At 36.6% G+C, this 26,699-nt stretch overlaps 2 protein-coding genes across 2 annotated transcripts in view; one reads left to right on the forward strand and one right to left on the reverse strand.

Annotated features, from left to right (window-relative positions):
* On the forward strand, positions 1–10,168 carry kin (Kin17 DNA and RNA binding protein). Its single transcript, XM_088924003.1, has 13 exons — positions 1–290; positions 631–725; positions 1,745–1,788; positions 2,058–2,180; positions 2,807–2,988; positions 3,731–3,779; positions 4,640–4,697; positions 5,142–5,262; positions 5,810–5,860; positions 6,958–7,026; positions 7,713–7,812; positions 8,003–8,103; positions 8,404–10,168. Exons 1-13 carry the CDS (start codon positions 177–179, stop codon positions 8,464–8,466), a joined length of 1,170 nt encoding a protein of 389 aa, XP_088780129.1. The 5' UTR covers positions 1–176; the 3' UTR covers positions 8,467–10,168.
* Positions 9,797–26,699, reverse strand: part of itih2 (inter-alpha-trypsin inhibitor heavy chain 2) — a 19,377-nt gene continuing 2,474 nt past the window's right edge. The window contains exons 5-21 of the mRNA XM_088924002.1: positions 26,207–26,311; positions 25,073–25,235; positions 24,462–24,569; positions 23,758–23,886; positions 23,489–23,605; positions 21,950–22,118; positions 21,435–21,560; positions 20,731–20,912; positions 19,633–19,818; positions 18,581–18,720; positions 17,362–17,534; positions 15,867–15,998; positions 15,372–15,485; positions 13,448–13,646; positions 11,874–12,046; positions 11,508–11,619; positions 9,797–10,200 (exon numbers count right to left, since the gene is read on the reverse strand). Of these exons, the coding sequence (XP_088780128.1) occupies positions 10,053–10,200; positions 11,508–11,619; positions 11,874–12,046; positions 13,448–13,646; positions 15,372–15,485; positions 15,867–15,998; positions 17,362–17,534; positions 18,581–18,720; positions 19,633–19,818; positions 20,731–20,912; positions 21,435–21,560; positions 21,950–22,118; positions 23,489–23,605; positions 23,758–23,886; positions 24,462–24,569; positions 25,073–25,235; positions 26,207–26,311 (2,476 nt within the window). The 3' untranslated portion in view covers positions 9,797–10,052. The remainder of the gene's footprint in view (positions 10,201–11,507; positions 11,620–11,873; positions 12,047–13,447; positions 13,647–15,371; positions 15,486–15,866; positions 15,999–17,361; positions 17,535–18,580; positions 18,721–19,632; positions 19,819–20,730; positions 20,913–21,434; positions 21,561–21,949; positions 22,119–23,488; positions 23,606–23,757; positions 23,887–24,461; positions 24,570–25,072; positions 25,236–26,206; positions 26,312–26,699) is intronic.

Raw genomic sequence — 26,699 nt, forward strand, 5'->3', positions numbered from 1 at the left:
GTCTCGCGATGGTCAGAGGGTGTGGGTAAGCATGACGTAATGACCCAATACCGAAAACAAGGAGCGCAAGTTGTTGATGACGTGAAACGCAACAGTAAGGAGAGCGCGTTGTGAACTTCTAGTTCCAACAGGGATCATCGTTATTTTGTTTTGTTTGTGAACATTGGCTTTCCAAAATGGGAAAAGCGGAATTTCTGAGTCCCAAAGCTATAAGCAACAGGATAAAGTCCAAAGGCCTTCAGAAATTAAGATGGTATTGTCAGATGTGTCAGAAACAATGCAGAGATGAGGTGAGTCTGGTTAACTTTAGTTTGCACAATGTTTTACATTTTAACAACTAAAAAATAACACTTAAAAGCAAAACGTATAATAAGGTATTAAGTCTAAATCGTGTTCATACCGCACTACAAGAAAATGTCGCCACGAAACGTCTCACAATTATTATGTTTTTAAAAATATTATCGTGCAATGTAGTGACGAAATACAAATAGCTACTGCGTGCTGACCGGTAGATGTAACTGTCGAGTATTTTAAGCTCATAATTATTGACTGCAAATGATAATTGCTGTGATTCGAGACGGAGAAAACGCGAAGTAAAGGTCTGAATGAGTCCTGCTGTGTTTTTGCTAGAATGGCTTCAAATGTCACTGCATGTCGGAGTCGCACCAGAGGCAGCTCCTTCTCGCCTCGGAGAATCCTGACCAGTTCATGGACTACTTCTCAGAGTGAGTGTCGCGCTGGACAACTGAAGACTGTTTCTTTACCATTGCATTTTCTTACTGTGCCCTGTGTTGTTAATATATTAGGTGATTAGCCAGTGAGAAATTTTGGAAATCAGAAAGAATGAAGTACCTAGACGGTGACAGTGCCGATAAGAAATAACATTCGTTGAAGAAAATGAAAAAAATATTCTATAACTTAAAGCAAGTGACACTTTAATTTAGAGCAAATACCTTAAAGCCTGCTTATGACCATAACTATGTAATCTGCCTGTTCTGCACCAGTCTCTTGTTAGAATGATCAGAAGACCAAAATTCCAGGTTTGATGAATAAGGTGACTCTAAGTCAGATCCATTCATTCCAGGAACTTGATGAGGCCTGTAAATCACACTTATCAGATGCTCATTTATGTTATGGGATCCTGACATGAACATACAGTAGTCCAGTGTGTCCTGGACTAGCACCCTCTGTATGTTAAATACTACTTGTTTGGAGAATGTAATGGAGTTTATAACGATAGTTCAGGAGGGATGACGGCAGCCAAGTTCAATCAGACTCGGCTGTCGGTAATTCATAATCAGTCCTGATGTTATTTCCTCTCCTAAAACCCTATAAATACTGTATGTGATCCCCTTCTCTCCCTCACATACATCTTTTGCAACCCACCTCCACCCCTTCTCCACCTTTGCAGCTGCCCCTTGGTCACTCCTCACTCTGCATAGAGGTCTCAGCCTCCTCGTCCTATGGCCAGGAGGTTAGCCCTCAGACAAGGGGGGTTAAGCCAAATTTTGACTAAATGCTCCATAATCCTTTCAGTACACTTAATTACCTGGTGTTATTATTCCTAATAAACTTCTGAATTTGGTATAAAGACTTGAACAGCTGAAATATGTCATATAATTGTGGTATTAATGCTAACCAAAAAGACATAAATTACATTTCTGATTAATATTAAGGTTTATTTGAGCATTTATGATTGCTTGCTATTAATGCATAGAACTGATTTGGTTGTTTGCTCTTTTAGGGAGTTCAAGAATGATTTTTTGGAGCTGATTAGAAGACGTTTTGGTAAGATTAGTGGATTAATACCTAGCTATGCTTTAGTTTAGTCTTTATTATATTAAAGTTTAACATATTAAACACTGTTCATACAAGAAAAGTATGGAGGAGATAAACGATTATCAATTTTGTATTTTACAGTTTGCCTGTGTTTACATTTGCCTTTGTAAAAATTGCAGAGAACCTCATCTGCTTTTAACACATTCTTTAATGGATTAAAGTATACAAATAGAAACATTGCTATATCATTTTAGTAATGATTTCTGTTGTCTTTGCAGGGACAAAGCGAGTCCACAACAATATTGTCTATAATGAGTATATCAGCAACAGAGAACACATCCATATGAACTCTACTCAGTGGGAAACCCTCACAGACTTCACTAAATGGCTTGGTAAAGAAGGTAAGTCTTTTTAAAGTGGCTAAAGATCCACCAGGGATATCAGTATTTGCAGTAGTGTTCTGTGGGTGAAGGGGAGGGTTTCTGCCTTGAATCAAAGGGACATTTAAGCCCACGATTGGTTGTCACAAAGCCAGTTATGGCATTGTTTTCTCTGGGTATCATTTTTGAAAGATTTTAAATATATCTAAACTTAACATTTCACATACTGAATCATAGGATTTATTAAATATGATAGAAGGTTTGTAAAAAGAAAAGTCTTGTTCCATGTGATATCTAGTTAGACAGTTGTTGGTAATGCTTTTCATTCTTCTGCTTTTATTATTTTCTTGTGTTAAAAATCTTATTATCATATTTTTTAAGAGAACCTTGTTTATCCATGCATATTTTCACACTTTAACACTCACTCTCCAAACATCGGTACCAGATCTTACTTTAAAGCAGAAGCTTTGGTAATCATACACCATGAATAGGATGGAAATCTTTTATAGGCATGCCAAGTGAAATGGAAAAAAATAATTCCTTGCAGGCCCACAATTTCTTGCCTTTTTGAACTGTTTTGATTAGAGGTTCCTAAACTTTGTAGGGCTAAAGTATCAGAGAATAGAAATCTGTTCTTCTATGTTTAGGATACTGTAAAGTGGATGAGACACCTAAAGGCTGGTATATCCAGTACATTGATCGGGATCCTGAAACAATCCGAAGGCAGGAAGAATTAGAGAAGAAGAAAAAGCAGGATCTGGATGATGAAGAAAGAAGTGCTAAATTTATTGAAGAACAGGTTCGCAGAGGCAAAGAAGGCAAGGAGGAGGTAATCACAGTGCTAATATTAGTAAGAACATTCGCGACAGATGAGAGAAGCTTACGTGCTCCATCGTTTGCATTCAGTGTCAGATGTGTAGCTTGCTGATCCATGTGCTTCATCAAGCTGTGATGCTTGATTCACATCTCTTCAAACTTCATATAAGCCAAATCCATTTCCCAGCTGAAAACACCACATTTCTGCCAATTACCACAGATGGCCTGAGTTGTATTAACTTTACATCACAGCGACTGGGTGTTTTGTCTCATCGGTTCCTTAAGCACCAGTTCCTTAAATCCGATCACGAATCCCAGAACCCATTTGCTATACATTTCACTCCTGCAGTTTAACCTACATTCTTGTGAGTTTATTTTTGTCAGCGGTTAAATGGGACAAATGTTCTTTTTAACAGTAAGGTGATCTATTTAACATTCTTTAATGACACGTACAGTGTTTCAAGTAATTATAGCTAATGCTCATACTCAACTTAAAGGGCAATGGATACTTAGTTTTTAAAGTGTGCTTGGCCTGTGTGGAATAAATACCCAAAATAAAAAGTAGTAATCACTTTAAGTTTTTTCTCTACAGATCCTCACTCTTACAGCAGTTAATGATTTAAATTTGTCTTTGAACAGGTTGTGCTCTGGGTTGAATACAATTGATTTTTTTTAATCATCCTGTCAGTTGGTTGTCAATAGTCTCCAGCAAAATCAGTAAGATCTTGGTCTTAGTTACCATGTTATTTTTCTAGGAAACTCCTGTCTTTACAGAATTGAAAAGAGAAAATGAAGAAGAGAAGGGTGAGTGCTTTCAACATTATCTTTGTATATCAAAGTGAATGTTATTAAAAACAAGTTATTTTGCTCGTAACTACAAGTATGTATGTAGCATTCGTTTATCCAGTTTGAGGTATTTTAGTGCCAGTATTGAATCTAAGGAGAAAGAAACTATGATAAGATTGACTAAAAATTTAAAATAGCTGACAGAAATAAGGTGTGGGATAATTTATAGCAGATCTTTAGGTCTTGTATCCATAATCCATAAAACTTTAGAAAAGCTCTGTTTGTAAACATATGAATGTGTATTTACCTAAAATAGCATCTAATCATGCCATGCAAGTCCATTTTTATAATAGCTATTAAGTCAGCTAATGTAAGAATGTGAACACAATCTCTTCACCAGTCATCTAATAATTAACTGTCACCCAGTGAACCGATTTAGAGTTTTCAGAGGCCCTTTTCTTTCCTGTAGTGGCAGTTTGTCTGGTACTACAGTACCTTCATAGACTGCCCTGGCACACAAAGCTTTTTGCTCCAGAGCACAGTTTACTTCTGATTTTCTGAAACGTATCAGAAGAAGTTTCAAATAGCTTAAAAAATGTAAAAGCAACAACAAGATTAGGCCATTCACCCCATTTAACGTATTTGCCTCTCAACTTAGATAGTTGATCTGCGGATCTCATCCTGCCATTTCTTAAAGGATGCCTAGGTATCTGCTTCAACAACATGCCTGGGCGAAGTTTCGAATACTGTAAGAAACATCATAGATACAGAAAAGATGAACTCAGTTATTATTTCATATTGTTGTAGATGTTGTGAACTCAGGCATAATGCTCTGGAAAACCTTTACATTTTGTTAATATTATTTATTAATATTGCAGTTGTGTTCAATTTGGGCAAGGGATTGAGTAACTCTGCAGCATCTTCTTCAAAATCAAGGTAAGAATGAATATTAATAGTACCATGTCCTGTAATGTAATTTCAGGTTGTTTTAATTTTTAGAGATTGTTCTTTTTTCTTTTATAATTGCTTTTTTTGCACAGCAGTGTTTACACCTGTAGATTAGAGTCTTATTTTAAATGGGAGTTTAAAATGATCTCAGTTGACTTGTACATTTAAGGAGAATAAAAACTTGATAAATGTTTTTGCACATTATATGATGAAAAAACTGTTTCTACTTCCATTTCTGCTAACATAAATATGTAAGATTGTATGTTACAAGATGATATTTTAAAAAAGTTATATTAATCTTGACAATTAATCTAAATGTTTGTTTTGATGGGACACTTTTTATTACCTGACTCTCATTATTTTCTTTTGTTTCCTTAATTGTAATATAAATGCATTGCTAAAAAGAAAAACTAAAGCATATCATTTTCCCAGCACTTCTCTAGGACCAAGTGCCCTGCAGGTTGCAGCAACCTCTGTAAAGAGAAAGGAGTCTAGTCATACCTCAGAATCGAAGGAGAAGAAGAAGAAATCTGCACTGGATGAAATCATTGAGGTACTGTTTCTAAATTGTCATTATAGGAGTCTTTGTTTTCAATGTGTTGTGCACAGTGATAAATGAAGGCCCTTATTTACAAGTGTTGGTGAAATATACCCATTAGGCAGACATTTACCTATTAGGGCAGTTATCCAAATTAAGATTATGTGTATTTTATTACATCCTTCATTTAAGATTACATGTTCAGTTATGTTCATTTTTACACCTGTGAGTTGTGACTGATTTTACAAATTTTAATTTGAAACATTTAATGTCCATGTCCTTACTTATTAGTAAAGCCCATAAGGGCTTTAAAATTCAGACCTATTATGTTGACATGAACGCCAGGTCTCCTGCATTTAATTTTCACTAATGCTCTGAGATGCTTCTAATGATGATAAAACATGTAAAACCTAAAATGAAAAGATAGATACTTTATTGATCCCGTGAGGGAAATTGCAGAAGAGATGTTACAGTTATCCCCATTTATACTTTTAAATATTATCTTGTGCATCTGTTTATCAAAACAGTTAAAACATTAGATTATGTTTCATAATTATTTTAGATGGAAGAACAAAAAAAGAAAACAACAAGAGTGGATTACTGGCTGCATCCTGTAAGTCTTCAAATCTGAGTCTTTTTCACACTTGTACACGATCATAATGAGAGGTCAGCCTCTTGTTCTACACAGTCAACAACTTCTTTGTGTTTGAACGTAATTAGTGAATATTGAACATTAATCGTACGGAACGATATCTGCTGCAAAATCTAATTGCTGCACTGTTTATCCCCAGTTTAGTTTATAACAGATATCTAGAAGGGTATGAACACTGCAGAGGAGCCACCGGTGTAAGGAGTGATCTTTTATGTCTTAGAACAATACAATACATTTAGTATACATTTTAAAGTTCCTCTAAATGTTTTCTTTATACAACATTGTGTAGATTTTTTTGGTAGTTGGTCATTAAAGGGGAACAGCGATGCTATTTTTATATTTTCGGGTTTAGAAAGAATCAGCATTAATGAGTGCATTTCAAACCACAATAAAAGTAAAATGTGCACAGTGACTTGTAAAACCTCCGATTAACATCGCAAAAGAGATTCAATTTTCAGGTGTGCGCGGCGCCATATTCTGCGATTCAGAATGAGGCATCAAAACTTCCAGTGGCACGGAGCTGCCTTATTAGATTGTAAAGAAGCAGGCTTGTGAATACATATCTTTTAATCCAATAGAAATACTGCTCTCTTTGCTGACAAATACTTCTTTTTAACTCTGCATACAGATCACGTTGGAATATTTCTGCGGTGAAATATCCGCTGCACAATGTGTAATTTTTGTTTTTGCTTGTAAATCGCATTATATTAGTCATTACAGTGACTAGTGAGCAGGAAGGGCTACATCACGTCACAATTTATGCAAACTCTTGCTCTCACTTGTGGCGAGACAAGGGGTTTTGTGATAACATGGCGAGTTACAGTACTTTCACAATTTTCGTGATTTTGTGCTTAATTCGAAAAATTCATAAAATTTATCTAGACTGTCAGTTTATTTTGTTATCAAGATCTAATAACCGGTCTGAGAAATTGGGACTGCAGTTCCTCTTTAATTTACTTTTCATTAATTTGTCAAATTGTAGTTTTTAAATTTAGAGAGTCTGTTTTAAGATTCAGAAACTACCACAAGCATTTTTATAATGCCATTTTCTTTTTCAGAATATTATAGTTAAAGTAGTAACAAAGAAGCTGGGTGAGAAGTATTTTAAGAAGAAAGGAGTTATAAAGGTAACTGGGTTAAATATTACTGTTACTTTTGGTAAACATTCACATTTTGAAGATGCAGTAATGACTTACCTCAGAAATTTGGTTTTGAAAAATATTGTTGAAAAATTCTGTAACTCAAATATTTTCTACCACCACCGTTATTATTAATAATAATATTATTGTTTAAGGTTATATAAACTAATACCAGTTCATGAAAGTGTAGGATTACAATACTATATCACTAAAATTTTATTTTCAAGAAATGTACAGTACGAGATATACATTATTACGAGAAGTATGAGATTATCTAAACCTATAATAATCTTCTGATTACAAATATAAATAATTTCTGAACAAATTCTCATTTCCAGTGACAACCTGGCTTAAAACATTCTTGCACAGTCAACTGCAGTGAAAAAAAGAACAATACATAAAATCACATAACAGAACTGGGCATTGTACAATAAGTGCAAGTGTCGGGCAGGAAATATTTAAATATGGTCTTCTTATATCTTCCTGTTTTGATCAGCAAATTTCCAACTTAATCTTTTATGCCCTACGTTGTAGTTTCATTATTCTGAATTATTTTAAAAACCCTGTGTGTCTACAACTGTCGATTGACATTGATTTTAGCTAAGGAAAGCTGATATGGATATCTGGAAGTCGCTTGCCATTGTTAATGTATTCTTTGTCGTCACATGTTGCAGGAAGTGCAGGAGAAGTACACAGCCATTGTGAAGATGACTGATTCTGGTGACAAACTGAAACTTGATCAGAGCCATCTGGAGACGGTCATTCCAGCTCCAGGTATAACATCAGCTTATAAATCACAGCATTCTAACTATGTGCGAGGAATAGCGTGTAATTTTGCTGAAGCTCTTAATTTTCTATTAATATGGTATAATTAAGAATATTAGTCATAATACATGTTAATAATATAATATTAGGTATATACACTTAGCTATTATATATAATGGCTTTTATGTCTTTGTTCCAGGGAAAAGGGTATTGGTGTTGAATGGAAGTTACAGGGAAATGGAAGCAATACTTGAGTCTATAGATGAAAGGACTTTTTCCGCTACTCTAATTCTTGATTCAGTAAGTATGATATTTCTGTTGTGAAGCTTCTGTTGTGAATCTCTTGTGTTTGGAAAATCATAGGAATGGTGACCACTGGAATACAAGAACTCCAGTGTTTTTAGACCAGTATTCAACCAATTGATGTCTGTTAGCATACTTTATTTAACAGTCTTGGTAAACCTGTTGCATTTCTACATCTTATTATATAGCTTATTATTTTTATTATACAATGCACCTCTTGCAAGGCGTAAGCCAAATTAAAAAAACATAAAAACAAATGACAGACGCATTTTCACCAATTACATGTTTATTTCAAAGGGGCGTCTAAAAGGAAAGAAAATTGATGGAATCGCATATGAAGATTTCTCCAAGCTGGCTTGAATATTCATGTGGTTTATTAACCGGATAATCAGGATTTGTATGTTTGAAAAACTCTACTGTGTAAGGGTTACCTTTATTTTTACTATATAAAGTTTGGGTCTCGATTGTCATAAAATGTTGGTTATGTGAATGAAGATTTTGTTCAACATTTCAATTGTGATGTAAATTGAACATTTATTTTTTTACACTGCTTTAATTAGACAACCGCTAAAATGTGTAAACTACACATTTTGTGTTGAAATGTCTTCTCTTTATTATGTGAGATTCTGTGTTACATAATGGATTTGTAAACTGCATTAGTTTCTTTGAATTTTATGCCTCATTTTTCCCATTTCAGCCTTTATATGTTACTATTGTTTGGTTTTAGGTTTAGACTGACAATTATATACATGTACTACATAGTGCAGAATAAGATCTTTTTAACTTTTTATGCAGGCTATAACCAATTCATTTTACATTTGCATTGACGAAATATTTAAGCCTTGTTTTCCAAGATAATTTAAAATACTGCTAATAACCTTGTAAAACACATAATACTATGATGACTCAACACCTTTGTTTGTGGATATAGTGGATATTACAAGATACATTAATAGAGCATATGCATTTATTGTGTAACAAGTCCTGTTTCATAAGAACACCCAAGCTTTGTCCAGCTGTCCGATAAGAGTCTAAACTGTAAGATCTTGGTGTATATTTCTAATGGATATACAGCAGTTGTGTGGAAAATACAATTACAGTCATTATTCTTCTTCTCTAAGATGATTGCTGTAAAGTGATGCTGCTAAATTAGGTATTGGTTAAAATGATTTTAATTGCTAAAGGTTTTGGGAACTTTCCCCCTGACTTTAGAGACGCGTAAAATATACCTTCACAGAAACTCAGGTTGCTACAAGTGGTATTGGTTCTCCAGAAGGCAGCACTTCTCTCAGGACCAGGATTTTCAAAGTAAGTGCCATAGGATGGTGACCTTGCACGTTGTACTTTTTATTAGGAGGTGACTCCTTTCAGATAGTTAACGGAGATCATTAATGGTTAAGCAGTCACTGTCCTGAGTTTCTGGGTCAGTTTCTCAGTTCACTGCTGTGTAGCAGGGCTGCTGGTTTGTAATGACTGCCGCATGCCATCTATCTGGATGCTGCACTTTAGTGCTGGATAAAGTGGTTTCCCTCTTAAATGTAAAGTGCTTTGAAATCCTTTAGGGTGAAAGAGAGATGTACACATGCAAGGGATTATTAATATATGTGCAGAAGGTAATGAAGGATTGTCAAGTGCTCTACTATAAAAGTGTTATTTGGAAATGACACGTTGAACACGTACAGAAGAAAAATACAGAAGTACACACCTTTATTTAGTAACAAAATGCAAATAACTGGAAAAACCCTGGAAGACTAGAATAAGATGCCAGTTAAATTGTGGTTTAATGTAGCGAACCATTGTTTAATATATAGGGAAGTAAAAAAATCAACACATCCATGAGGAAGGTTTTCTTATTTCATGCACAATTAATTTGTATGTGTAACACTTCTGCTCAAAGAATAGTAGATTACAACTGTTATATAGTGTTATTGAACAAACTTTATAATTCAGAATTGTTGGAGAAAACTATCCAGCTGTGGAACAATGTAATTTTTGTAGTGTCCATCAATGAAACCCTTTCCACTGTTGTGAATAAACCAGCAGTAAATATCAGTTCCATACACTTTGTCTTCTCTGTAGTCTTTTTGCCATCCCCTGTGTAAAGCAAAGACATTTTTTAGATTACTTAAATAGACATTCAATTACAATTCAAGTCTTTTAAACAGAAGCAGAATAAAGCCTTAAATCAGGATAAAACATTGATTAAAAAATAGTAATATAGAACAAAATATTTGTGATGGCTTCAGTGGTTTGGATGACCATCTTCCTCTTATTTCCTTGCTGTTCTGATCCTATATGATTAGGAGTTGAAAATCCACCTTGGAAATGCAGTAGGGGCTTGTGGCCTAAGGAACTGCAAACACCAGGATTATAACTGAGCTTTGTAGCAGTACATACAGGTTTTGAAAGTGCACTTCCATTGGTAAGGTGCTCCTTTGACATTTGACATGTATGTGCAATTTGGATCCATTCCTTTATAAATAATAAGGTAAACTAGTGTTTGCACATTTTCAAGGTATTTTTAAATGTGCTGTCTTTTGACGTGACAGGCTAGTGAATGGAGCTGGTACAGCAATTGTAACAAGCGATTATACAAATCCCTCTTTTTTCTTAATAAAAGAGGGATTCACAACTGAGTGCAGAGACCACAGACATATAAAACAATTTTATGTTTCATAGACTAAGAATGAAGGCCAAGACCTCTGCCAGGCCCAGCTCAGCATAAATACGCATAACAAATAACCCTTTCTCAACCCTTGTCATTTTATATCTCTTTCACAATCCTATCATTACCATTGCAACAGCTTCTTGTCTTGCTGCACCTAACTGGGGCAGGCTTTTGTTCCCTCAACCAAATGAGTTCCAGTTAAATCCACATCTCACATTCAACAAACGCTAAGCTTCTCTATCATGAGGTTAGTCCCGTTCAACCAATGTAATGTTCAGTTATCTTTTTTTTTTAACGCATTAGAGAATATATGTTGCCGCAATAGTTGGATACACAAGAGTATAAGTATTGATTCTGATTGTAATTGTTAAAATATACGTATCTTCACTCCCCGTCGTCAGGACCAAGGTTGCTTGAAACGGTGTATTAAATGATGGATCAAACGTATAATGTGGTAAATATAGGGGTTTTCTGAATGCGTTGGGAGGGGACAAATATGCTAACTAACATGCACAACCGATGTCTTTAAGCAAGGAAATTTTATTTAAGAGTTTAATTAAGGTACAAAAAATGTACAAAAATATGTTATCTGTTCAGTTTTTCAGCAGGTGGAATTTCTATGTGGTGTTGTTAGGTTGATGAATTTAGTTTTCTCAGCATATAGTATGGATATATCATTAATGTGTCTTGATTAATATGTCCAACAATAGAATTCACTAAAGACGCATCATACCTGGTAACAGCAAGTTTATTCCCCTTCACTTCCATTGTGGCCTCTGGTTTCTTAGGGTCTTCACCAGGATGAATATTGAATATCTTCACTTCAGGTTCAGTGGCAAATTGACCTCAGAAATAATAGAAAAGAGTTAGATTTTATGGTGAATGATCATTTCAATTAACATGCATTTTTATGCAAGTTTTTTTTAAAACTTTTTTTTCTCCATTTTTAAGATTACCTCTAAAGGCACCGAAGTGGCATCATTTGCTAAATACATAGCTTTGATTATCTAGAAGCTAGAGTCTTACTGAGCAAGCTTGTATCACTACACATTTTCTAATCTGAGCACTATAAAATTAAAAGGTTGTTTAATATATGTACCTATCAGCCCATGAACCTTTGGTGAGTACATGTTGGAGTTAGGGGTGTAAAATCCCAAGAAATCGACATTGACTGGATGTTTTTTCCAGACACGATGGAGAAGAACCATGAAGGAAATTTCGCTGTTCACACTGACAATAACGTGTGTGTCTTTCTTGATCAAGATCTTCACTCTGAATTAAAAGCAGAAATGATTTTTAACCACATGCCAACAGATGCAAATGTACTTTATCTGTAACTTTAATTGGTTTAAAATACCCTGGATTCAAGCCTGTCTTTGTCAATGAGTTAAAACAGTCTTTAGAAATGTTACTTTTAAATGTAATCCATTATTGCTACAAATTATTTAAGAGATTGCTTTTCTAAATTTATAAGAATTTGGGTGAACTTGCTTTAAGAGGTAATGCATTATTATAATTGCAAACAATGCATCACTGACTGCATTTTTTCTCCTGGTTTCTTGTTAATTCTAAAAAAGTATTACCTTACTCAAGTAATATGTATAACATTACTCAAGTAATGTGTATGTAATCAATAGCTTTTTAAAGGTAATTTATCCCAACACCAGTTTTAAATTAATTTACAGCTAATTTACAAATTAATTGGTAAAAAGGTCATAATTTGTCTTGACTTCAATTATTTTCCAATAACAATTGTGTGCAAGGAACTCATGGCAATGCCTTTGAAAACTTGCTTATTTGCTTATTTCTTTGTATGCTAATTTATTTTGAGAATTTGTAGTTTTTTAGTGTGTAGTTTTTTACAAATCATTAGAAATATGCAAACATACTGTAACTGTCTTAGGAAGGATAAATAGTGGCTTCCTGCACAAATCTGCTAATACCAGATAACATGATCACCACTACTGCATCCTCTTGCATAAATATAAATAGTGATCCTCCTCATCATCATAAAGGTTAATGTTCAATAGTTTGGAAAGATCAATGTTTTGAGGATCGGGTTGTTGGAATTAGAAGAGTTAAAAAAGAACTAGTGGAAAATGCATTCAATTCTTCTTCTAATGCACCATGAAACCATGGTGACAAATGTATTCTCTGCTGAGTCAATACATACTATATATGCCTGCATTGGAAGCCCCTATTCACAATTTAATTTTTCCATGTTAGAAATGAATGGTTTTGGATAATAGCTGAAGTTTATAGAGAACAGTGAACTCAGCTGTGAGAGATATGCAAACCAAATGTTCATAACAAATTTAAGCACTGTAATATTTTTTCTTACAGGTATTGTTTCAGAAATATGCAGCGCAGGGCATTGGGGTCTGTGATGGACATGAGCTATGAACTCAAGAGTAGAATTTGACACACTCAAAGGTTAATTTAAATCGGCGTACAGTAAATCGTTCAAAGCTAAGCATCAGAATGTAAAACAGCAAATACAGAATTTCATAAAGAATGTAAAAATAAGATTAATGTTGTATTTAATGCTTTTTAGAGGATTTGGTATATGTTTGATGATCTTGCAGTTTATGGTGCTTAAAAAGAAAACCCTATGATGACAATTATTTGTAGGTGCAAATTGGCAGTTCTGGTCTTCAGTCCTTATGAACATACCCAGTTTGTGTCACATTTCCTGTTTCTGTCCAAGAAAAGGACTGAGCATACTTTGCATCTGTTATGGAGATGCGCTCTGTGCTGATCTCCACTTTAATCTCCAGGGGTTTGTAGTAGATCAGGATTGTTCCAAAATAAGTACTCAACTTCTTGTTTTCAGATTTCTTAGCCCCTATTAGTTGACCATTAACTACCACACCTGTGCAGAAAGGAGAATATACTTAGAAGGTTTTTCAAAAGTCCAGCAGCATGCATCATACAAACACAGAACCATGAGAAAGGTTATTGCTTTTTCTGTACTGTAAGGTCTTTTTTGTTTTCATACAGTTGAGCTCCAGGTTTCCCTTAATTTCTAACTGAGCTCTAACATCCTTACCTTTTTATTGTAACTATCTATTTGTTATCAGAGAGTCATTTATCAAAGTGAGAGTCATGGCAAGCTGGAACCTAGCCCAGAAAATTGGTGCTCACGTTGATCATCACCCCCTGGATGGGTGAATGCGAGTCTGTCACAGGGCCATGTAGAAAAGAGCAAATTAGAAGAGCCAAACGAAATGAGCCAATATGTCTTTGGGCTGAAACTGGAACACCTGGCACACAACCACCCAATCATGGGGGGCACGTAAAAACTCCACACAGGCACTCATGGCCTGCTTACTTCCAATTCCTTCTCATTTTCATGCTAAGAGAAATGGTGACTACTCCTTATACACCCTAACCCCCATGAAGGTTAATACATAAAGGGTAATGGGTCTTTAAAGAGCCTCAGAAAACTCAACACAGGGAAAAATATAGCTGCTCACTTTGATGTCTCCTCCGTCTCGGACATCAAGTTGCCTTCAGAAATGATCAGTTATCTTGCCATGACCTTAAAGGTGGTCAAACATGAGCAATTTAGAGTATTTTAGACATCACCAGAAGTTGTTCTTTTTTTAATACCGTTTCTAATGCATCCATCCATTATCAGAACGCTGCTGATTACGGGTAAGGAGACCTGGATGGGAAATCAGTCACTCGTGTCACAAACTCAGAGGGACAATTTAGAGACACCAGGTAACCAGCATGTCTTCGTGAAGTGGGAAGAAACCTGAGCTTCTGGAAAACGATTTTAGATAATATAATATAGAATATAATACTTTTATATTTTGTATTAATTATGCTGTTCGTTTTTTCATCTTTTTAATATAAATTGAAATTATGTACTTCATATGTATACAGTATAATGTGTCTCTAGGCCCTTCAGAGAAATGATAATATAACAGTTAACTTTATCACCTGAATAAATAACATCTACAGCCTTGTAAGTGTCTGCTCTTTTATTATACACTAAAGGCATTAGGTGTCCAGCAGTGATGACAGACCTATCTTCCTGTCATACCTATAATATTTCCTTATTATTCACACAATATACTGTATATATGTAGGTTTTGTTGTACATGGCTACTGTCTTATGTTTGTTAACTTGAACAAATATGTTACAGCTAAGATGAGGCTGTTTGGCCCATCCTGCGTATTTATTTGAACTGAAACTAATCTATTCCCAAATCTTAGCCAGCCACACCCTGAGCGCCAATTTGAAAGACTTAGCTGGGCAGATTGGTCGAGGCACACACAGCACCACTGCAGTTATCTGTAAAGTGGTTCCTATTTTGAATCCTACATGTATTTTTCTAAATACTTTCTACCTGAGACCCTTTATTTATATTACTATGTGAGTACCAGTCGAACCAACTTGGTACCATTTGAAATTATTAGGGTTTTTTACAAGTAGCATAGGCATGAATGGCTCATGCATAGCAGATACCATATGTCAAAATGTAGCATCCTGAAAGTCTGAAACATGAACAGACAACAATAGCAAATACACAAGTCAATACCACTGACATAAAAGGAACTCAGACCCACGTTACTGAAACTCTCTTACCTGAGTCGGGGTCAGAGATGAGGTTAAGAACATCTCCTGGTTCAGAGTCAATGTTAAAGCAAATGTCCGTGTTGCTCTTTGGCAAATGAATGATGAAATGAGGATCACTGTCCACTGCAAAGGGAAAATGGGTTTAAATAAACATTTACACAATAATACAATGGGGAGGGGGTGTCTCACATTTTCAGTTGACTAACAAAGAGTTGCTTAGTTCACTTATAAATTTATGTGTGTATAAAAAAAAAAAAATCTAGTTTTCACTGGTTGGATGAACCGTAACGTTTTGGCTGTTGAGCCGAGTTTTTTTAGATGTGAACTAGAAGGCTTAACAGCTGAAATGTTGGGTTTCTTCTCCCTGCTTTTCAGCATGGAATTAATCTCTACTTGTTCCTTTACAGCCGAAGCAAAACTCCCCACAAGCAGCTCTGCATTGAAAGCTGATTTTTTTAAAAGCCTATGAGTAAAGCCTGTGGCAGAGGTCCAGTGTGCCCTCACCTGTTGTGATATGACTGGGAACATACACCTCAGGGGTAGGTCCCACAGCATAGCCTGGCGTTGATAAGGGACTCTGAGCCCAGGGGGGGATACTATGGACTCTTCTCCCAGGCAGCCCCAGGGAAACAGAACCTGTCGGAAAACCCATAGAATTGATCAAATTGTACTCCTGCTTATTGTATTAAGGAAAGGGACCCAGATAGAGCCTAACATTCTAAAAATTTTTAAATATGCCTCTTTCAAAAACACTAGTTAGCAACTGACGAACTATTGCTAACTAGTGTTTTTCTTATAATGGAATTGATTTACATTATAAGAAAACAAGACAGAAAAGGCAACATAAGAGAAAAAGAAAAAGTAAAGATTTTTGGAACACTACAACATTGTTCACTGAGGCAGTCTATCATCTCTAACTTTGATGCTAACATTTTTTGTTATTATATAACATCCACTAACCTTTGTTTATTGTTCACTTATTTATTACGACAACAAGCTTTGTTTTACTCAGAACTCAGTTTTTTTCATCTTGTTCAGTTATAGAGGGACATTATGTGTGCCTCCACATGACATGACAGTAAAGATTTTCCCCACTAGAGTCTTATCATTCATTTTCTAACCACTATATCCAATTCTGGGTGGCAGGGGAGCCAGAGCCTATCATGGCAAGCAACTGGCGCAAGGGAGGATACACTCTGGAGGGGACACAGACGCAAACGTGTACATACTCACACCAGGGCCAATTTTCCCAGAAGCCAATTGACCTACCAGTATGGTTTTGGGAGGAAACCTGAAGAAACCCAAGTGAGCACATGGAGAACATCAAACTCCACACAGATAGCACCCAAGGAATTGAACCCAGGGCCCCAGCACTGCGAGGCAGCATATCTAACCACTTATGATGGCACTGGAATCACAGTAAAGAGGCTAATCAAAAACACTTGGGAGGAATGTAACATTAGTGGAAAAAAATTGTTCTGGAGAGACAAGAAAGATGAGGGGAAGGTATTGAGCTACATATCAAAAACTGTATTCAGGAACTAACACTAAATAATTAGAGTGTCTCTGAATCTATATGGATCAGTTTTATCAAAAATATTCTAAAGGTATAGTATTCAGAGTATACAGTAGGATCTTGACATCGGTGAATTTAACATTCATGAATTCGCTTATTTGCGATTCAGCCTGGCCTACGATGTCTTGGATGGAAGAAGAGCAGAGGAGGATGAAACCGAGCTGAATGTTGTTAAGCGCTGTTTGTGCCACCATGCTGCCACAATCTTATCAAATACAAGCTAAACCATTAATTCAATCCAACTATTTCAATGTTGTATTTATATAATATAAAACAGATTTCCATGCATCTATTGGAGGGCTTCAAACACAGTATTTATTTTTATTCTTATACATTGGAATGGCTTGAGAATCTTGGAAGTGTTGGCCCAGCTTGGCCTGACAGGTCAATGACTTCCCTCCCACCTCCTTTTCAGCGACTTGCCTGAGCAACAGCCCTGTTTGGGGTCTTTAGGTGAATCAGCCAAAATCCTTTCACTTCCATCTTCACTCTCTACCAGCATAGCTGTCATTGGTGTCACAAACTGGTGCTGCAGGGCCAGACTCAGGATTTTCTGGGTGATATTCCTCTTCCTGACTGCTGTAGGAGCTAAGGACCTGTATAGATCAATACAAATCAGTTACATCTGTCTCATCCATTACTTTCCTTTTGTCAGCCTCAATATAAACTGTAACCTTTAATGGTCACTATTTAAGGAATTCCTTTGCTCTGGGGCTCAGGGAAGAGCAAGACATGTTTCGCAGCACAGTGAACACAGTAAAAATCTGTTTCTCACATTTTTTATATCAGAGGTCCAGGAAGAAAGTTAGATCCTAATCTTGCACACTTCTGCTCGCCAAAGTACTGTACATAGGTTTCACAACCCTGGACTTCCATTGAAGTCTCTGCATCCCTGACTCCACCACATCTGGGAAAAACTAAGGTTGCTGCTGGAAGAGGTGTTAGTGGGGCCAGCAGGGGGCGCTCAACCTGCAGTCTATGTTGGTCCAAATGCCCCAGTATAGTGACGGGGACACTATACTGTAAACTGGCGCCGTCCTTCGGATGAGACGTAAAACCGAGGTCCTGACTCTCTGTGGTCATTAAAAATCCCAGGGTGTTTCTCGAAAAGAGTAGGGGTGTAACCCCGGCGTCCTGGCCAAATTTCCCATTGGCCCTTACCAATCATGGCCTCCTAATAATCCCCATCTATGAATTGGCTTCATTACTCTGTTCTCCTCCCCACTAATAGCTGTTGTGTGGTGAGCGTTCTGGCGCACTATGGCTGCCGTCGCATCATCCAGGTGGGGCTGCACATTGGTGGTGGTGGAGGGGAGTCCCCATTACCTGTAAAGCGCTTTGAGTGGAGTGTCCAGAAAAGCGCTATATAAGTGTGAGCAATTATTATTATTATTATCTATGCCATGGCAGTAAACTCCGTAGTTCACTCCTTGCCATAGTGATGGGGGTAGGAATCAGTACCCTTGTCCTCACAGCTTGACTCTACATATTTCATCCCTCTATCACATTCATTAGATCTACAGTGAGATATAATCTCATATAGTGTTCTGAGCTACATATCCAGATCTGAAAATTGCCAGAACAATTAGTGCTTTTAAGATCCATGTGAAAAAGCAGAAAAAACGGCTTTTGTTTTGCTCACCGCTCAGCTAGCAGCTGGTTGATGGTGATGTAGGCCCAGAGCTGCTTGGCAAAATCAGGATATGTGTGTGAGCCCAGGGCTAACAGCTCATCAAGCTTGTGAATGTCTGTCTCCGTCAGCAGCTTCAGGTCCATCTCAGCCTAAAAAGAGCCAGAGCGAATGACAAATTGAAGGAGTGTTTATACAGGTTTATACAGGGCAATGAGTTATAAGTGTTACAGCAATAGTAATAAAATTCTGTACTGTAACTGTATGTCTGTCCCTCACCTTGCCTTTGATCAATTAATAGTTAGTTTACACACAGTTAGTGATTGTCTATATTGATCATAATCCCCTATGGAGAACCACAGAATTCAATGACAGAATTTGTCTCACTAGAATATGCATTGCAATAACAAAGGAGTCAGTCCGAAAAGATGAGCTCACATTATCTCCAATTACCTACGACTATTTTTTCTTCCTTGTTAAGTATGCTTTTATGGCATTGACAAAATAATTTAACTGATTCTCGATTGCTGTGGTATCTCATTATTCCAGCTACACCAGGCTGCTGAGGTTGAAACAGAAAATGACACAGCGAATGAACACTGGCTCTGTGTTACCTTAGTCACTGGAGTATCGTTAATATCAAATATTTAGAAAATGAAAACTTCAATGACTTTGAATATGCAAAATATTTTAAACTAATGATATTACTAGGTCTCCAGCTTCTAATCAATGCCAAAAGAATTCATCACTCTGTGAAATGCTTAGTTAATAATTAGTTAGCATCATAAATCATAAATAATTATTTAGCTGTCATCAATCATCATAAAGTACTCCTAGCAGAGACCAAAGCCCTGCAGTATGCATACACTGATATATAAACTATCATTAGAAAAGAACAAAAAACAAAATGTAAATGATATAAACTTCTAAGTTAGTACATTTTACAGTTTTTAACTTCAATAAAAGTTACAATGCTACTTTAAACTCTTCAGGTTAATGACTGTGTTATAGTAATACAGTACTTTAAACAAAGGATTATATTTATATTGCTAAGAGGAACCCACTAAAGATGCAGTGACAGTGCCCTGCAGGACTGAAAATCCATTCAGTTTGACTCTGCCAGCAGTCACCAGCTCGGAGCCACTGAAGTACTTGTCGAAGTTGTTCTGAGTGACATCGAACACGGTATCTTCAGGAAACTTGATTTCTATCTTTCTGAGCAGAGGAGATGAGACTTCACTGTAGAACTTCTGTAGAGCAATAGGAAGACAGTAAAGATTTACAGACATGTTTCCGATACTGTATGTAACAGGAAAACAGCAAAATGGAGAGAAACATATAAAAACAACATACTGTGTATGTCATAATTTATCCCCATCACGGCAGCACTTTGATCAATGAAAGTGCACACGTAATTGAAATTATAGTTTCAGATCAAATTATATATTAGAACAAGCATGGCCAGAGGCAGTTCATTGCCTTGATTTATAGACAGTTGGGCTTAGTGTCAGGCTGACTGTGCCTGTGAAATTTACTGTATGTATATGGGCTTTACTCACAGATTACAGCGGAACTGGGTATAGGTTGGTAAATACTGTAGTTCAGTTCTTATTGCGTTTATGGCTGCAGTTTATTTAATTTTCACATTCTACATGTACCCTTATTGGGTACATGTCTGTGAAGATCCCTGTGTGTCTCAGTGTCTGTACTGAGTGGGAGATGTCACCTGAGAGACAGAGTACTTGGTGCTTTCACATATGTAAGAGGTGGAAGCCTGTAGTTCTGTTAATTGACAGTAAATTGACATTTTATTAGGCCTAAGCAAACTCTTTACACAACTTCAGCAAAATGTCCTTCTGTGCTTCTAATTACTAGGCTCCACAGTATATGGGTGTAACAGAAGAGGAAGGTTAGTGTCATGATATAATTTGTTGTTTTTTTTCCATCTTTCTTAATCTAAACTCGTTAACGGCTCAGCAGTCACTTAAAATGTATCATGTATAACCAGACAGGAGATGGAAACAGGTGTTGGCAATCTTAGCAATTTCTTTGACTTTGGAAAATGAAAACAAAACAATGCATTCCACCAAGCATAGAAGACACTGCAACAGAGTCTGGAAAATCTGGAAAAGGTCAGGAAAGTTGGACAAACTTAAAAGCACCCTCAGCTCCTCAGAAGCATCTTGACTGTTGTGAATCCTTTGAGCCTTTCCACGGTTCTCCAGAGCAATCCTCTCCAGGAAATCATAGTCCACATCAAAGCCAATGCCCAGAGAGAAGAGGGAGAATTCCTCGCGCATCGCCTTCTTCACATTCTTCTGAATGGTCTTTAGCTTGATCTCGCCTAGTAGCCAGAAAGGGAAGTGGTATACTTGGAAATTCCTTCACTTACAGTACATTTCAGTCAAATATCATATTATCGCATTTATAATTCGTTGGAAGCTGCTCAAGGATTAAATGGCCTTTTCAGGCATGGTTGTACTTGATTATGTTCTTGATTGTACCTTCCACAAACCCGCTTTCACAAAAATGACTTTCTTTTCCAGGTTCAAAAAGGAGGTTTCTTTAAAAATGTATTTCTCCCCGAATCCAGTGACAGTGTGGGTCTTAAAATGAGGTTGGTATCTTGATTTTTATTTAAATGTGCTCCCCTCCTATTTGAATATTGTTTTTCTCTTTGCTGTACTCCTGCATTGATGTACTGTTTTTCATTTTAAAATATTAAATATTTTGAATATGTCATATCATATACAACATATCAGAAGGATATTGCAAAGCGTCAGTCATATAGAACATTACTGCACTGCCTAAAAGATAAATTGCAGAGTATTTCTGTAATAAAAAGAATTTCTGTGCTTTAGCATACCTACAGTAGGATCTCCGTCAGACACCAGAATAATCATTGAGACTGCTTTGGAGTCAACACAGCAACTGCTCCTGGCTTTAGATAACATGTGGATGGCCCTGAGGAGTGCCTCATTGATGTTAGTACCTGCAAAAAAGGTGATTAGAGACCTTTTAATCACAGAAATATTCTAAATTGCAGAACTGGGCATACACTTTGCAATATCACAGATATTCAAAAAAGAAAGGTCAACATCCATGAATTTACACATTTTCCTTAATAACAATAACCCTTTCACTTTTATGTGTTTTTTTATTTATACTGCTGAAATTACAAATATTGGATATGTGACCTACTTTTAGGAATAATGTTAAGAAACTCTCAAGGCACTTATGTATATATATTTATTATGTTAAAATAAAATAGCAGCTAAGCAGTAAAAAAAAAATGCCCCTATCTGCCTATTTATCCAGTGCATGCTTTGTGTCCATGCTTCCCAATCTGACTCTGCAGTCCAGCTCGAAGGCCTCACACACCCCCGTTAGGCTGAATTGCCTGGATGTATCTTTTGGCTTCAGCAATCTGAATCGAATTCCCAGGAACCAGCTCTTCACTCCAGCAGCGCACATTGTGGTTAAAGTCAATGATGCTGAAGGAATCATCAGGGGAGAGGTCGTCCAGGATGGTCAGCATGGCCTGCACCGTCTAAAGGAAGCACAGTGCAAAATAACATCATGGAGTTATGTTCCACATCCCTCCTCTAGAGGGCGCTCCTACCCCTTTCGGTTATGATTAATTTCTATTATTTCCTGGTGCGTCTCGTTTGCTTTTTGGTTAAAAGCCTAGCGTCTCTGCTGTTCCAGTCTCAGCTTTGGAATATGGATGCCCGGAAGCCCGCCTACCCGCAAGTCCAGGAGCGACTCGACAGCATAGGCTTCACAATGGCGTCCTGACCATCTGGGTCCGGGACTGGGAGCCTCTGGTCCCGTTATCCGCCTTTTATTCCCCCGACCCTTTGCCGGATCCCGCTCCAGCTTTTAACTCCGTTTGTCTGTGTCAGGATGGATCACTCGGATTTGGACATTGGCTTTCCCTGGTTTATCTTACGGACTCCCTTGGGCTAGTTTGCCCTGGACACTCCCCCCCGAACACCAGCGCACCTTGGACATGCACCCCTGTTCTAGCCCCTAACCTAGTCTTTTTCCCTGTGTTTTCTCACTCCCTTCCGGATTGTGCTGTCTGCATAGGGTCCTAAAAGATGCTTCGTGACACATAGTTTCCTCTTGTCCTGAATGGTAGAAGCACACAAGTTTCTTCTGCTTCTCCAAAAAATTAGTTGCTTATAATAAATAAAGTTACACTGTACTGATTTTTTAATTGAACAGAAACAGTTTCAATTTCTGTTCAGTTTCAATTTCCTTGGAACTGAAGTTCAGTTTTGAATTTTAGTTCCAGAGAAAGAGGGGGCACCTTAACAGCAATTCTGTTCACAAATTCCAGTTATAACACCAAAGAATGTCAATCTACTTGAGATGTACTGTACAACCTGCAGATTCCTAAGCACAGTGAAGTGTGCTGGAAAATGGATGGAAATTTAAATAAGGAAATCAAGATTAATAAAACTGTTTGAATAATCTCAGCTGGTTCTTGGAATGTTTTACTTCCGTCACTTTAAAATCCTTTATCGGGACTAATTTGTTTACTGAACTATGGTCAAATGTTGCTGCACTCTTAGCTGGCAATGAAGAAATATTATTCCTAAGACAAATAATTTGGATCTATACAAAGCCAATGAAGATAATAAAAATCATTGTCGGATCATATATCAAATGTGCATCAACAACATAGCCACACATATTTAAAATTACAAGTGAGTTCACACTGTTCTTGTAGGATGCAGTACTTGATATGTTGGCTAGGGGGCAGTAGAGCACTGGGATTCACACAATTCTGTATAAGCTTTTTAAGATTTTTTTTGTTGAAGTTCACGTAAAATGCTTTGGATGGAAGGAGAAGAAAAGAATGGTTTAACTTGAGAACATAAATGAAGAAACACCTCATTATGAGACATTTACCTGTTTCATTTTTAATCCCCACATGGAGCCACTAACATCGATGACAAACACAATGTCCTTGGGAAGAGGGGAAAAGTTGGTTGGGGCAAAGAAATGCACAAAATACCCATTTGAGACCTGGGGAAGGATGTCAGAAACAGAACATTAAACATTTTTAACATCAAAACACATTATAGTGATACTTACATGACCATATATTAATATGAATAGCAAAAAAATGTCATTTTAACATGCCTTAAAAGCCCAGACCCCGTATAAAGATAATTTACCATAAGTTCTCCACTGCTGGTGTCTCGACTGACATCATATCTCACAGTGAAGACTCCATTGATTGCAGTGGAAGAGCAATTTTCACATTCCCGCTGCTTCGTCAGGGTAGGCTTGAAGGATACATGAGCCTGAAGAAGCAGGAGAGCATTCCCATAAAATGCCTGAGAACTCTAATTGATTACTGGTTTATTGGGTTGACACTCTAATCCAAGACAATTTATTTTTTCACCCATTTGTTCAACTGGCAATGTGATTGGGACAATCGAGAGATGTATAACCCTGACCGCTGCTCTACTGTTGCATAACAACATCAGGATAATCATGAATACGGTTTCTTTAGTACCTGCTTCATGTTAATTAGTCTGAGATGGACTCTGCAGAACCAGTAGCCCTATTTCCCTTTCAGTAGCTTGAAGTGAGCTGACAGATGTGAAGGGATAGTGTACTAGCTGGCTGAGGAAATGAAAGTGTGGGAAGAGAATCTGACCTCCTTCCGAAATACTGTCAAATAACATTATTTATTAATAAAATCCTTCTAAACAGGAAACGTCATCCTCAAATACAGTAAAACAAGTTCCGTGAGAGCAGTGGATGAGGAGCAGTGTTACAAAGTGACTAATGCGTTATTTACATTACATTTTATCTCTGTCATTTGCTGTAAAACAGGGGTTACAACTTGAAAAAACAAAGATTTCCTGATTACCTTCTGTTTTAATTGGGTTATTTTAGTAATTTCATCAAACTGTTTCCCAAGACTGTGTGTACTTTCAATGAAAGCAAAGTCGGATGGCTCAAAAATGTAGACATCAACCTGGGGAAATATTTTTGTAATTATTTAGTGGTTAATACTGTTTTACAAAATAATTATTACTTATTATTTGCACAAGGACACATGGTCTTTGACTGTGTATTTCTTTTCCTTACAGCAATGATGGGTGAATTACAGAGCACCTCATTTTCATTAATAAGCAAGTCACACAAAAGAAAACATGTAATCTTTTATGAAGTGGGCTATCTTTGGGCTGTAAGAAATAAAGTTTAATAACATATGTTGCACTGGTTAGATTTTTCTATGAAACATGAACAATTTTTATAGAACTTTTCTATTTGTTTTGCTTGTCAGTTTTCTGTACGCAAACACAACCCAAGAATGGAAATCATATATAACAAATACACTGAACAGGAGCCTCACAAGCTGTTTTCAGCATTGAGGTTTATGAGCATAAACCCTGTATTTCCAAAGAGGAGACTGTTAAATCTTAAATTGTGTTAAATATTCTGATCTTTAATAGGAATAACACAGCAGGCTTGTACCTGAAAGTTTTTCACCAGTCTGCCAGGCTGCAGATTAACATTGTATTCATAAATTCCATGTCTTCTTTGCATCATTTCCTGATAGTGCAGCTCAAACTCAATCTTGCTCCCTGCTGGAACATTCACCTCACATTTGAATGTTTCCATATCCTGAGCATTTGTTCTGAAACCATCAGTGGAAAACAAATTCTTTACTCAGTCTAATGTAGTCCGTGTTTTTTTTTTTAAAAAACTGATTAAAAATGAAAATAAAACTATTCTATACAATACAAATTTTGACAGTGAAATATTACATTTCAGTCAGATGAATTATTGATTTTTTTTCTGTGTAACGCAATAAATCTGAAACATGAGATTATTTCATTCAAGGTGTCTTTTTTTCTTAATTGTCACAGAGTTCCAGTATGACTATGGAAACCTTCCTATGTGAGAAATTGTATCGGTTTTCCATGTCTCAGGTCCTTAAAATTGAGAAATATTCTTAGACAATTATTTGTTAAAGGATAGAAAGGAGTAAGTCAAATAAAATAAATCTATTTTTGCTCTGGTAGGACTCAGAAGGAGCTCCTTGTGGTTATTGTATTAAAATATATAGCATTTATATATAAATAGTATATTTTCATAAGAGATATACCACTGTAGAGTTAACTGAGGTACAAAGCCTTTGTTCGACCTTGAATGTTGGCTCATTCAATGTAAAATATCATGGTCCCGCAGAATTACATAATAAAGTGTTAGACATATGCATTTTTATTAATAATGGATTAATCTGAAGTAATGGTCAATTTAGTACAAAAAATGGTACAATTTGATTGGAGTGGTACTGCCCCATTAGCCTTATCTTACAGTCATTTCTGAAAAGCCTTAGCAAAACTAAGTGCAGGGTTTCTATATTGTCGACATAAAAACCCAAGAGATTTTACATTAGGACAATTATGCGACGACTTTAAATTCCTTGCAGAACATTTATAGTGGCAGGAATTCAGGAGCATTATAAGAAAAAAGACTTGTTATTGCACAATGGGTTGACGTAATACAGGTACGCTAGTCATTATGTACTTGATGGTGTCATTAAGTGTAATGTGTCATCACATTAAATGATTTTATAAAGGTTAAGAGTGAATGTTGTTGTACCTTACAATCCCAGCCGCCTTTCCCCTTGCCCTTGCTTGGCTATACAGGTTTCTGGCAATGGTCTTATCCTTCACAGAACCAACAAATACTATTCCATTCACATTCCTGCAAAGACAGAAGAGCATGACGCTTAGAGCAGTCCATTATTGTGAAGACACAATATTGTGTCTGTTGTGGTACAGTCAAGGGAACGACAATGATCGTCAGCAACACTGTGGGGCAGTGGGCTTGTAACTGGAAGGTTGTGTGTTCAAATCAGAGGAGTTACTAATGCTGTATCCTTAAGCAAAAAAGCTGCACCCAAAATTGTTCCAGTAAAATACTCAGCTGTGTAAATGGGTGCGAAAGTGTCAGACACTAAGTAATCAATTAGACACCAATCTGACAAAAACTCTCAACATTAGAAGTCTATTGTCCGTAGGCTATGCATTAGGAAAGTTTGAAACACTTTGGGTATGTGTAACATAGGAATATAAGACCAATACACCATTAT

Source organism: Atractosteus spatula, chromosome 8 (genome assembly GCF_055471065.1).
Source record: "Atractosteus spatula isolate fAtrSpa1 chromosome 8, fAtrSpa1.hap1, whole genome shotgun sequence".
Taxonomy (NCBI): Eukaryota; Metazoa; Chordata; class Actinopteri; order Semionotiformes; family Lepisosteidae; genus Atractosteus; species Atractosteus spatula.

Bases quoted from the DNA above. Each gene is read 5' to 3' on its own strand.
- kin (XM_088924003.1), top strand. From the start codon at position 177: ATGGGAAAAGCGGAATTTCTGAGTCCCAAAGCTATAAGCAACAGGATA. The intron at 7,027-7,712 runs GTAACTGGGTTA...CACATGTTGCAG, and splicing joins AGAAGAAAGGAGTTATAAAG to GAAGTGCAGGAGAAGTACAC. The intron at 7,813-8,002 runs GTATAACATCAG...TCTTTGTTCCAG, and splicing joins GACGGTCATTCCAGCTCCAG to GGAAAAGGGTATTGGTGTTG.